We start from the raw sequence: 12,260 nt of genomic DNA on the forward strand, positions 1-12,260 counted from the left end.
AAAGTGCGCTGGGAACACGCCTTTGATGTTTATTTCAAAGGAAGTATTTCCAGCAAATGATTGACAATTTTCTACTTTAAGAGGTGCCGATTTGTTGTTGTATTACTATTGTAATAACACCTCAATCTCTACTTTCTTTCTCTCTAAGTCGATGTGTCCCATTTTCTCATTACTATTAAAAAAAATTGACATTTAAATTCTTCGTCACAATACGAACTCATCTTCACTCTTTTATCAATTGTTAGTACTTTTGGCTACATCACTGTTTATTATCTTATATACAAAATAAAAAATTAAAAAAAAAATCAATTACGATGATGTTAAACCCCTCTCTTCTAAGCTTCATATACACTATATGTAACTCACTCTCTTTTTTCAATAAACTTCAAACATTTGATTGATTTGAGTGTTACAGTGCATTATGAACAATCAAATTCGGCATCCCTCGGTCATACTTTACTGTTTCAGATACAAATCATTTCTGGTACAACTTCCGTATTACCATTCAACTAACTCGTATCCAAAACAACATTAACAACTATAATATGTAAGTTGCCAATGACGATTTTCTATTTTAAGATGGATTAGTTGCTATGAATGTGTGCCCCAATGCTGAAAACATTACTTTGTTTCAGCAGTTTAACCTCTGTTTTTATTTTTTCAGTCAGGAGTAAGATGACAGCATCGTCCAAAAGATTGTAATGGGTAACATCTTGGCAGTAACTCCACGCATGTAGGCGGTGGATTGTTGCTGGTAATCTATATTGTCTGAGGTGTCTTGCCGGTCCCAGCCCAGCTCACTTTCTGTGGGCTTTTTATGTTGCAGCTGGACTTTGGCCCAATCTCCTGCCATTCTTGATTCTACTGCTGCAGCTGCTCGCTCTAATGCCCGTAAATCATAATGTTGTGGAACTATAAGTAATAATCAATAATGAGAAGGTACCAGTGTCAGAATTCAGAAGTAAAAATAAGTAACAAAATTTGAACTCAATTATGAATTTTCCCGGTTCTCGTGCAATCCGCAAAATTTAAGATTTTTTAGTAATATTCTTATATAGGTTGATACAATTGTGGTAAACTTACGAATGATAAACCGATGCTTAATTGATGTTTATGAATCACATAAACGTGGATTTCTAAAAAAAAAAAAAAAGACCATGATTTCTGGAGCTGAATTTCTTTTTGACAACATTGAAATGGTATCTTAAAAATTGGAGCACCCGAGAAGTCTGCTGTAATTAGGTGTCTTTGCAGAGTATATACATTGGTCTCTGTTTAAGTATAGGAGTTCAGTCCAAAAAGCATGCGTGAGCTTGCAGATAAAATATTCAACTCTCCAACCAACCCGGTAAGTTATCAAGCAAACTCCACAGTCTTACGTACCAACCCCAAAATAGTATCCTCCTTAGGAAATACTCATGCAAATACTATTTAAGTATTCCCAATTGATAGAGAGGAGAGGAGGGGTTTGGCGTGTTGGAGTGGAACTGGCCACGACCCACCAGCCAAAACCCAAATCCAAGCCCACCTCCCCTCCAGGAGGAACGTAAAAGCGGGGGGACAAATTGACATTACATAAACCCATCTCCATTGTGGAAAACTCTCTATCATTTGGCATTTGTGTCATCTCCTTTGTTGCTGTTTTTGTTGTCATTTTCAATCTTTTCACCTGGCTGTGCTGTCGATCCTTTTGCTTTCTACCTCCCTCTGCTACTACAGCTGTTTTCGTTCTATTTCATTTTTTTCCTATTCTTCAAATGGTAAGGATCCTTGGTTTCTTGGTGGCTCATGAAACGAGGCCGAGGTCCTTCCCTTTCCGGTTGAGGTCCTCATTTGCCTTTAGCCTCATTGCAGTGCTATTTTTTCCCTTCCACGTTCCATCCTCGATTCAGACTTTAGAGCCACACAAGGTGAAAAAACAGACTCATCTTTTTTGCATTGTGAAGGTGGCATTCAAGTACTGAAAAACTCTCCTTGGGACACTTTTCAGGAATTCAGATTCAGTTACGTTCTACACTACCAACTATATTTAATTTCCCTGGCGTTGGTCCTATTAATTTACTGCTCTAATATCCCATCCCGTATCTCTCCTCCTTTAAGGTTTTGAACACCCACCAGCCCCTTCTCTCTTTGAGAAAAATGAGCAGCGCTCCAAATTCTGTTTGTTGCCACAGAAATAGACACCTTATTGTTTCCTTGCTTTTTCTTCTGGTTTCAAGCTTGACTCAAGTTAGATTCATAGCTGCAGAAGGTAAGTTTGTTTCCTTGTCTAAATTTCAAAAAAACTATTTCCAAATTTAAAATAGAAAAAATTCGAATCATTGACTTTGACTTCATCTTCACTTGCTTTCATGTATTCCAGGAAGGTCTCTCTCCACGTTGCTTGAGGTTGCTCAGGTCAGGTCATAACTCCATTTCATGTATAATCTTGCGTCTTTCTTGACATCCAATTAGAAGTGACAGAATTCAATAATGTTCTATGTACAGAAAGGAATTGAAGAGGAGAAGACATTGGTGATGAGAAGTCTGCTCGGGTCGAGGCCACCAAGGTGCGAGAGAAGGTGCAGTTCCTGCCCGCACTGTGAGGCAATTCAAGTTCCTGTCACAACACAATCCCAAAACCCCCAATTCTCAGCTGCAGTATTCTCAACTGCTTACTCTAGAGGCGATGACATCTCCAACTACAAGCCCCTGAGTTGGAAATGCAAGTGTGGGAACCAGATTTTCAATCCTTGATTGTAAGTAAAAAGAAAACAATGTTTAGCGTAAATGCACCTTTTTCAACTGTGGATAAAATGACTTCGATTCTATACCTTTGTCTTTTTCACTCTCCTCTCTTGCATGGTAGAAATATGATTACATGGCTTTGTCCATTATTTGTTTTCTTTAGTTAGAGTTAAACAGATTAAGATACCTTAACTCACTGTCATTAAAATTTAGATTTTGTTTTTTAATATTTTGGGAGGTGAGGTGAAATTTGTTGATTTTGATGGCAAGTGACGACCTGGGTAATTTTAAAGAGACAAAGATGGGTGTTGATCAAGTCTGTCAGACAGTTCTGCTTTCGTATCTTACAAGATTTGGGCACCAAACTCCAGAGTCTGGAGAGAAAGCTGAGGCTGTGTTGCATTTTAGAAAGCCTACCTCGAAGTGATAAATGCCTAACGTACCCTATCATCTCATTATTTCCCTTCTATTTTCCCTTAAAAAATCATTATTAACAATGATCATAACATTAAAATGAGCGAATCTGCCAGAAATTCTTACCAAGTTTTACAGCATTGTATTCGATTCTTGTAAGAGCAAGTCAAAAGTGTAAAGTAAAATTTTAAATGGTTAGAGGTGAATTGAAGCTATAGATGAATCAAAATAATCTTCACGTGCTGTCAAAGTTGAAGAAAATTTTAGATATTTGAAGAAGACAATGATCTTTTGTAAAGATACTGTTAAGTGATCACTCTCCTTAAATCTTTCTCGTAACCCCATGAGGCTGAGAAAACGCATGCAAGATGAAATAAAAAGAGTTCCATTCCAAGATATGGACCATGCTTTCTCCCTGGAGCTTATGTCAATAAATGAACTGCCATATTTGTTTTTTGTCTGTTTCCGTTCCTGTTAAATAGTTTTGAAAACATCAAATGCTGCATTGACTATGGACCTGAAAAAGATTGCAGAGAGACTTGTGAAGAAGTGAAGAACTCATCATCTTCATTCATTAACTCTTGCAGAGCTGCTGTCTGCTTGCTCTGCTTCCTCCCTCCCCCTTTCAGTTCTTTTGCAAATCAAAACTATGGATGGATGGGGTGGCATCTTTTTATTTGGGTTTTTGGGGTATTCATTTTTCTTTTCACTCTTTGCTTTCTTTCATCTTTAATGCTTATTAGAGGTGACCGGTGACAATACCTAAGCTGCAACTTGACGTTATATTAGAAAATTTTGCCATAAAAAACGCAAAAAAAAAAAGAAAAGAAAACCCAGGTGTTAAATAGATGAGTTTCAAAACCAATCAAGCAGTAATATTAAATTTCCCACCAAATATCATATCCACAAACTCATGATATGAGTCATTCAGTCAACTTCAAACATGTATGAACAGTTTAAAATGCCGTGATTTACCCTTGTTTGAAAAAAAGGAAACCGCTTGTTTGCTAATAAGAGAAGGAATTTAACAGGTGGAGTGAATTTGTACTAATCATCATAACTTCATTAATGTTTAAGCTCGCGAACACCTTGAGAGGCAAAGGTTTACTGTTCCTACTTTTCTGACTCTGGTGGTTGTGGTGCGTGGCAGTAGCCCACCAGTGATTAGCAAAGGAGATTTCAGGGTTTCAGTTGAAAAGGGCACCATTCGGTTTTTCATGTCCTTTTGCCTGGATGCATGAGCTCTAATATTATATCTTCAATGGACATATCTGAGAGGCAAGCAATGCAAAGAAAATTTTTACTATGATAAGAGTGAAATTCACCTTTTTCTTTTGGTACATTTGATCAGGGAATAAAAAAAAAAAAAAAAAACTAATCTGAACAACTTTTAACTTTTTATTCAATGAGAATAATCATTTAAGTTAAATTATTAAACTCAATTGTGAAATTTACTATGCACAAATAAATAGGCAATTGGTAATTCCCTCTCGGGAGGATTAAAAATCAATGACTGAATCTTCTTTTCCATTTGAGTTTTCTCACATGCATAAAAAAAAAAAAAAAGGGAAAACTGTCTCAGCCCTTTAAGAAAGCTGCAAATTGAAAAAATTACTGCTAAGGAAGAGCTAATGTTGTGTGTATTGGAATTTTTTTGCGGATAAAAATTTTTACAGTCATGTTTTTCATTACTTGTTCATGGAATTGGAAGCCTGAGATGCCTAGTACAAAACAACTCGTCCCGTTAGATTGATAGAGTTGAAGTTTTTCCACCCATTGGTAAAGTTTGGAGCCGCTGAAGGTAGGAATAACAACGGAGATAAATTTTTATTTATTTCAAATTTAATTTGATTTTATATTAAAAAAATTTAAATTTGATTTGATTTAAATTTTTTTTTTTTTACACTCAAATCCGTTTTGAGTTAATATTATATAAATTATATTCGATTCGATTTGATTTAAAATTAATAAAATATTATTTTTTAAATTATAAAATATAATTTTTAATATAAATATAAAATTAAATATATATAAATAAATAATAAAAAATAAATTATATATATATAAGATTAAATCAGATCAAATAATTTTAAAATCTGATTTTAATTTTTTATTATTATTATTTGATACGATTCAAAATTGAATTTAAAAAATATGATATTATAAAATTAAATTAGATCAAAATTCATAAAACGAATTGGATTACCAACTTTATCTGAAGGGATACCCAAAAGAGAGAGCAAAAGCCACCTAGCAAATATTAAGAAATTACTGGGAATATTGTATTCTTCAAGCATGCTATATCTACAGGGACGCTTCCTGTGGAGAACATGACCTGGCCTGGATAGGAATTTGGAATGCGACACCAAGAAAACAACATCCACACATTAGACATGATATTACATAGACTTGTCATGAACCCACACATGAAACCAATGAATAAAACAATTGACATCAAGTTGTTGGCAAGTGCAATGTAGGCTGACATTTCTCAGTTTCAAGTGTTTTTCTCACATTCACTTCTCAGTTCTCTCTCTCGCTACCCCTTTCTTCAAAGATAAACCCGCCATGTTCTGTATTCTTTTCATTTCATATCCTTTCAACTACCTCACTTCTCCTTTTTATGGCTATTCCGTTGTGTCCACCACACCCTTCTGATCTTACCATTTCTTTGGAGAAAGATAAGGACCAGAAACATTACCGTTGCTGCTGCCTCTACTGCTAGTGAAAGCACACACTCCGTTGGATATACTTGAATCCAAGATTCCAGGTCACAAAAGGGGTACTCTTTTTCTTTTTCAAGTTTACATTTTTTTTTTATTGCGGATCTGCCTTTTCAAGACGGTATCTTTTCTTCTTCCCACCTTTCTCTGGCCTGCATTATGGCTGTCGGGAATTTTTTTTTATCAATTTCTTTTTGATTCATTCCTATGTTGTTCTTTGTTAATTTCTTAAGCAAATTTCTCAAATTTGAAAGGATTTGTCTGGTTTTTAAGTTGAAAGGGATTTAATGTTGGTGTCGGTTGTGTTTGTGCTAAGTTAAATATCTATCGGGGACTTGTCTGGGTTAAAAGGGTTAGCAGTCGGGTTTTTTTTTTTTTTTTGTCTTCACTATGGCCCATAGATAAAAAGAAAACCCAAAAACATCTACGATTCACAGGTGGAGAATTAGTTGGGTGCTCAACGTCTCATTAATGAAAGGAGATCCCTTTTTTTGAGTGACGCAACAATCTGTACTTTTGTCTAACTACATCACACTATCATGCTTCCTCTGTGAACTTTGTTATCCTATCATCTTTGTGTTAAACCCTATGGAAAAGAACCCACATTTTGTATTATCAAAAGAAACTCATACCTCAAAAGTTATTTTCTTTTATACCAGTTATCTTTCAATGAATAACCGGGGGATTAAATAAATTCAGCTTAAGATATTTAGAGTTGGAGTTGATTCTTGATCCTGCTTGGACAGATAAAGCTTGGCTCTTTGCTTCTGATACTGAAGGAAACATACGCAAGGGTTCATCATGCTAAAGCAATCAGCTAGTAGAAACCAGAGGTATAAAGGCTTCAAGGTAAAGCATGTTCTTCAGATATGCGCCTTGCTTGCCCTTTGCATCTGGTTGCTGAACCAAGTTAGGAACCCTTACGATAAGGGAAGTGGAATTTTCCAAAAGGTAACGAGTGAGCATGAAGCCTTAAAACTTGGGAGGAAGGACCTTGATCTTCAAGGACAAGGGTCATCCACTGACAATAAGGAAAGTGGAGAAATTGAAGCAGAAGAGGTGGAAGAGAGTAAACCTGAGGAAAGTGAAGATGATGGAAATGAGATAGATAGGCGTGATCGAGAGATAGCGGAAGGGGAAGAAAGTGAGGAAGTTGAGGATCTCATTGATGAAGAAGATAGAGAGAATGAAAACCAAATTGAGAATTTAAGTTTATTAGAAGAACAAGCCATGAATGAAGGTGACGAAAATTTACAGGATCCAAGAGAGCTGGAGCATTACAAGAGTGATGGTGCCTCAAGTGCCGTTATGCAAAGCAACCTTGATTCCGGAATTGCTGCGCAAATTCGACGTTTGAGAAGTGTGGGCGAAATGGTAAAGAAAGTAAAACGAAGAGGTAAGGAAACGGTATCCAGTTTAAATGAAGCTTTTTCCATCAGAAGCAGCCAAAAGAGACTTGGTGGCATACCAGAGAATACAATAGAAATCTTATTATCATCAACAAGAAGTGAGAAAGTAAGTGTTACAGAGAATTGAGCCTGTTTGGTCTTTGGATTCTTTGTTTCACCATGAAAATTTGATAGGATCTATCAATACCTTTTGCACACTTTGCTAGAGAAGGAAAATGTAACAAATCACAGTGAAGTTGCAGCAGAACAAGTTCACATTAGTTCCTGAGCGACATATACATCGTTGGGTTTATTATGTATTAGTAGATGGCTGCTTCTTTCTTTCTTTCTTCAGAAAATAATTCTGTAGCTGAACAACTGTACAAAAATGGTTTAGCATTTGTCCAAGAAATTTGTCAAGATTGCCACTTATTAGGAAGAAATGGAACCACTTTGGTGTGGAATCAATAAGCTTGTAACTTGTAAAAGTGTCAGTTCAATTGTTCAATGCCAAGCTTCCTCATATTTTGTCAACCAGAAGAACTTCTATTGTTCTATTGAAAAATACACCACAATTTATCCCAGTGATTCTGACGAAAACTCAATAAAGAAACCACGCATTTTATTCTTAATCGCCATGAATTAGTAAGCAAACGGCTAGCACAACCTAACATGATGCATGTTGAGAAGAATTTCCAGACAAGAGGATGGAAGCTGCCTTCGAAATTCTGTCTACTTGCCTTTTCCTTTCTTTGTTTTCCATCCTTTTTGGTCTTAGAAGAGTCTGCTGAGAAGGGAAGTCGTCAATCACACATCGTTTTTGGGCTTTTGAGGTCGTCATCAGGCCAACATGCACTACATTCCAACGTTTGTCCATCTCTTTGCAAAGTCTCGGGCAGGAATCTGGGCCCCTAAGCCTATCTGCTGACATGTGCACAGTAACATCTGACTATCCAATTCAAGATGCAAAGACAGGAAAGGTTGGTCAGTGAAAAGAACTGGGCTAAGCGTAAGCTACTAGGATGTATAACTTGGTTCGTTCCACGTCATAGGTTCCAAGAACTCCACAATCTAATTGAAAACAGCCGTTATCAGTTAGTCCTGATTGAGAATATAAAATCAATACCGAGACTAAAGCAACTGAAAGTAAATGAGTTGATTTTCAGGAATGCTTGACATGTCTTTGATGATGTGCATTCCACTGTAACAGCATCCCTAGAATTGATGTCCCTGATTTTGAGAAGAAAAAAAAAAACATAATTAATTCTAGGCAAAAATGGCAACCTTCACATAGTTAATCAAAGTCTCATGGAAAATGATAAGCCAAAACATTTTAACCTGATCACGGAGATTGGTGAACCAAAGACTTTACAATGAAAAATAAATATCTAAGAGCAAGTTGTGGTTTTGGCTAAAAACGTTGATGCCATGATTTGTTAGATCAGGGCATACTACAGGAGGGACAAGAAAGATTCATATGAGATCTCAGGCTTTAGCAAGCAGAGACTTGGCTTTTTGCAGTCATAGAAGCTTAGAACTGCCTTGGTTCGAAGTAGTTCTATGCTGGTTGTAATTGCAACATAATAGCTACAAACCCGGCAATTGCAGAATATATATTATTGTTATTCATCAAATGATAAAACTGATTAATTATACAATTTACAAATTTGATGCCATAAAAACAGTAAAAAGTCAAGGAAAAGATTTCAACAACTTCACTCAAAAGCAGTAACAAAATAAAACAAACTCAAAGATTATGCATGTTTCCTTATGAACAACATACATGCAAATATACCTACAGTTGTCAGATTTGAAAGTGCCATTGTTTGATAGAAGAGGTATTCAGTCAAAAAGTGACCAAAGGCATAAATGAATGACAAAATGTCACCAAGTACAGTGTCTTATTTTCCAGGTTAAATGCACAAAGAAAGCAGAGAGTACAATTCAAAAGTGTCCAAACAGCAAATGTCCTTCTGTGAACTTTAGTCACTGCGTCAGTTAGAAACAAATAGGAGATGATGATTAGCAAGACCCGGAATGACATATTATTCCTCAGCAGAAAACAAATTGCAATCTGAGATGAAAACGTTTTTATAACTATACTGATATCAGAGTCTTGATTCAAACTACAACCTAACTTGATTCTCTTATTTGGTTTTTCATACAGCCGACCCCAGTGTATGGGATATAAGGCTTTTTGTGTTGTTGTTGTACTGATATCAGAGTCTTTTTCCATTTTCTAATATTTATAAGCAAAAATTGTTCTTTTGGCCAAAAAAAAGAAAATGGTTTAACTTGTAAATAAGGGTACAGAAGGAAAACTCAACTGCAAGGGTAATAAAGTTGCCATCTAACATAGAAATAAAACGGAACAGTAGCAAATTCATTAACTGGAATAAAATGTTTAAAAAAAAAAATCCATGCCATAACTGACAATTATTGATATCTCAAGGTCAGATTATCATATGATTATCCATGTCATGCCATAATATATCCAAGCTATGAGGTAGCAGTATTTTAAAAGAATTTAGAGCTTCTTAATACCAAAAAAAAAACTCTAGAGAGGAATTCTCCTTTATCTTGATTGAAATAGATACTTGAAATATTAAAAAGAATCAACTTGGATAAGGCAAAACATATCATCAAGGATATAGAGAACTAGTTTTAATTTTTGTCATGAAACACCTTCAAGATGCCTCAGAAAAAGTAAGGCATGCTTTGCTCAAAAATAGTATCTCCACTGGATTACATGTACAATATATCACGCTCAAGCCATATCTGATATATATACATTGAATAAGGAGTGACTGCATAGTATTAACTTAAATTTTAGGTAACCCTTCCTATTGTTCCCTTTTGCTATAGCATACTCGTACAGTTCAAAGGCAGAACTGTATACGCATGCAGCCAAAGACCCTGAAAGGACCAGGGACATTTTCACATCGTTCTAAGAGTATTAATTTTGTGATATCATAGTCAAAATCCAAATATTTTTATCTTCCTTAACCTCTGGATTCAAATACTATTGCCTTGTAAACCAAACCCATTCCCTTAAAAAATTTGTGATTAATAGTTTCTTCAATGTGTCTCAACTTGAATCAAAGTCCAGATGTCCTCATTATTAAGTCTTAATGCAAGAAACCAACAATGACCCCTTTTCCACGAACATAGTGTTTTACTTCAAATATGCAAATGGCTTATACATGCACTAAATGAACCATGCTTGATGCTGCAATGAACACATCTAGAATTTCAGATGCACCAAATCTGTTTTGTGTTTGTTTACTCCAATTCTAACATCCTATATCTTTCTTGGACAATGGACCCAAAATCAGCTGTCGGCTTAACAAACTCATCCACCTTGTTATTATTCATAGAATCCACCATTACATGATAATTCAAAGTTTGTCGACTTTTTGACTGAACTATTACATCTGAAACCCACCAGCATGTATCTTTCTTGGCTTTGGTACTTAGGTAGATATAATCAATCTTGCACTCTCCTCGACCCTCATTCCTTCTCATCAACCAAGACAAAAGCAAAAAGGCATTGGATCAAAATCTAACTTCAAGTAACATGCATCATCAGCATTGGACTATTAAGCAAGAATCTAAATTTCAGTGCAAAGAACAAAACGGGAAATTGGACTTGAACTTATCCTCATGTGTTTATTGCGGAAAATTTTGACGAAGCATTTCAATGAGAGCTAGCAAATCTTAGTTATTAGATCCAGAAAAGCAAAAATATTCCATTAATTTAAGCTAAAAAGCATGCTAATGAGTAGTAAAGTTTAAACAAAGTAAGACGAACTGAAGACTAGACAATCTTTATTAATCTCTTCATGCGTAGAAAATATTCCATCACTCAATGAATCATTCAATTGATCCAATTCAAAGAACTTCTAGTTTCCTTTTAGAAGATAAAGAAAATAGTTCATTACAACTAGTTTTACAAAAGCATTGCTCCCAAAGCAACAAAGCTAACATTATTTTTCGTATAAGAATCTTCAAAATCTCTGTACTTTGGGATCCCAAATTACACTTTTTCGACATTTTTTAGTCTGGGTATTGAAGCTTGGAGCTTCGAACTCTAACTTAAAAAGACATAACCGAACAGTTGGCAAGCACACAAAAACAGCACCTTGTCTCCATAACCCAGAAAAAACAAACACAATTCCTTTGTTAAAAATTAAAATTTGTTCGTGTAAGATGAAGTGATCTTTTCGAAAACCATATCACAAAAAACAAAACATAGAAAACAATTAAAAATAAAAGTAAAGAATTAAGCAACCAAAGAGTCAGAGAAAGAAGCTTACGGGTGGTGAAGCGGCGAGACGAAGAGCCCAAATATCTAAGAAGCCAAACCAAACGGAGGCTAATCGAAGTGAAGCCACCAGCATTAACCACCATCCCAACGCCTTCATCTTCTGGGCTTTGCTTTTTCCCTCCTCTTTTGACTTCAACTGGACCAGTAAAGTTGCACCCTTTTGGACGGTCATGGTCATGGATTAATGTTTTGACTTTGACTATTTTAGCAAGACTTTGACTTGGATTCCCACTTTTACCCTCCAAAAAAATGTTTAATAGTTAGAGGATAAAACAAAACTTACATATCTCATTGGAAATAATTTAATAAATATAAATATATTTTTTTTGGAAAAATATAAACAAATTTATTATTTATCTAAGGTATTCTTTGGAATAAATTTTATCATTAAATCGTATTTTTTAAAAAAATTTTCAATTCTCCATTTATTATTCATAATTTTTTTTGAATTTGTTTTAAATTTCATCTATTCATTAACATACCGTTTAAATGTTATTTAAATATTATTATTATTATTATTATTATTATTATTATTATTATTATCTGATAAAATGTCACATAATAAACTATGTCCATATTCCATTTACATTATAACCAAATATTAATGAATAAATCAGAAACAAATTCAAAATATCACATATAAAAAAATTAATAACTTTTTATATCGAGAATAAAAATAAA

General features: G+C 34.9%; 2 protein-coding genes and 1 long non-coding RNA gene across 5 annotated transcripts; 2 read left to right on the plus strand and 1 right to left on the minus strand.

Moving 5' to 3' along the window:
- Nucleotides 1–1,159: 1,159 nt before the first annotated feature.
- On the plus strand, nucleotides 1,160–3,063 carry LOC111301339 (EPIDERMAL PATTERNING FACTOR-like protein 2). Its single transcript, XM_022896937.2, has 3 exons — nucleotides 1,160–2,251; nucleotides 2,363–2,397; nucleotides 2,488–3,063. Exons 1-3 carry the CDS (start codon nucleotides 2,140–2,142, stop codon nucleotides 2,734–2,736), a joined length of 396 nt encoding a protein of 131 aa, XP_022752672.1. The 5' UTR covers nucleotides 1,160–2,139; the 3' UTR covers nucleotides 2,737–3,063.
- Nucleotides 3,064–5,483: 2,420 nt separating this feature from the next.
- Nucleotides 5,484–7,786, plus strand: LOC111280653 (uncharacterized). Of its 2 annotated transcripts, none has more exons than XM_089758214.1 (2): nucleotides 5,484–5,911; nucleotides 6,611–7,786. In XM_089758214.1, exon 2 carries the CDS (start codon nucleotides 6,666–6,668, stop codon nucleotides 7,398–7,400), a length of 735 nt encoding a protein of 244 aa, XP_089614340.1. In that variant the 5' UTR covers nucleotides 5,484–5,911; nucleotides 6,611–6,665; the 3' UTR covers nucleotides 7,401–7,786. The 2 variants fall into 2 exon arrangements, with proteins under 2 accessions (XP_089614340.1, XP_022723826.2); XM_022868091.2 differs by having other exon boundaries at nucleotides 5,485–5,923.
- LOC149519566 (uncharacterized) lies at nucleotides 7,275–11,723 on the minus strand. Of its 2 annotated transcripts, XR_016340844.1 has the most exons (3): nucleotides 11,569–11,723; nucleotides 10,698–10,769; nucleotides 7,275–8,482 (listed from the first exon to the last, which is right to left on the minus strand). It is a non-coding gene; the product is annotated as an uncharacterized LOC149519566 (long non-coding RNA). The 2 variants fall into 2 exon arrangements; XR_016340843.1 differs by lacking the exon at nucleotides 10,698–10,769.
- Between the last annotated feature and the right edge of the window lie 537 nt (nucleotides 11,724–12,260).

This window comes from Durio zibethinus, chromosome 3 (assembly GCF_047325235.1).
Source record: "Durio zibethinus cultivar Kanyao isolate XHJ-2024 chromosome 3, ASM4732523v1, whole genome shotgun sequence".
NCBI classification, from domain to species: domain Eukaryota; kingdom Viridiplantae; phylum Streptophyta; class Magnoliopsida; order Malvales; family Malvaceae; genus Durio; species Durio zibethinus.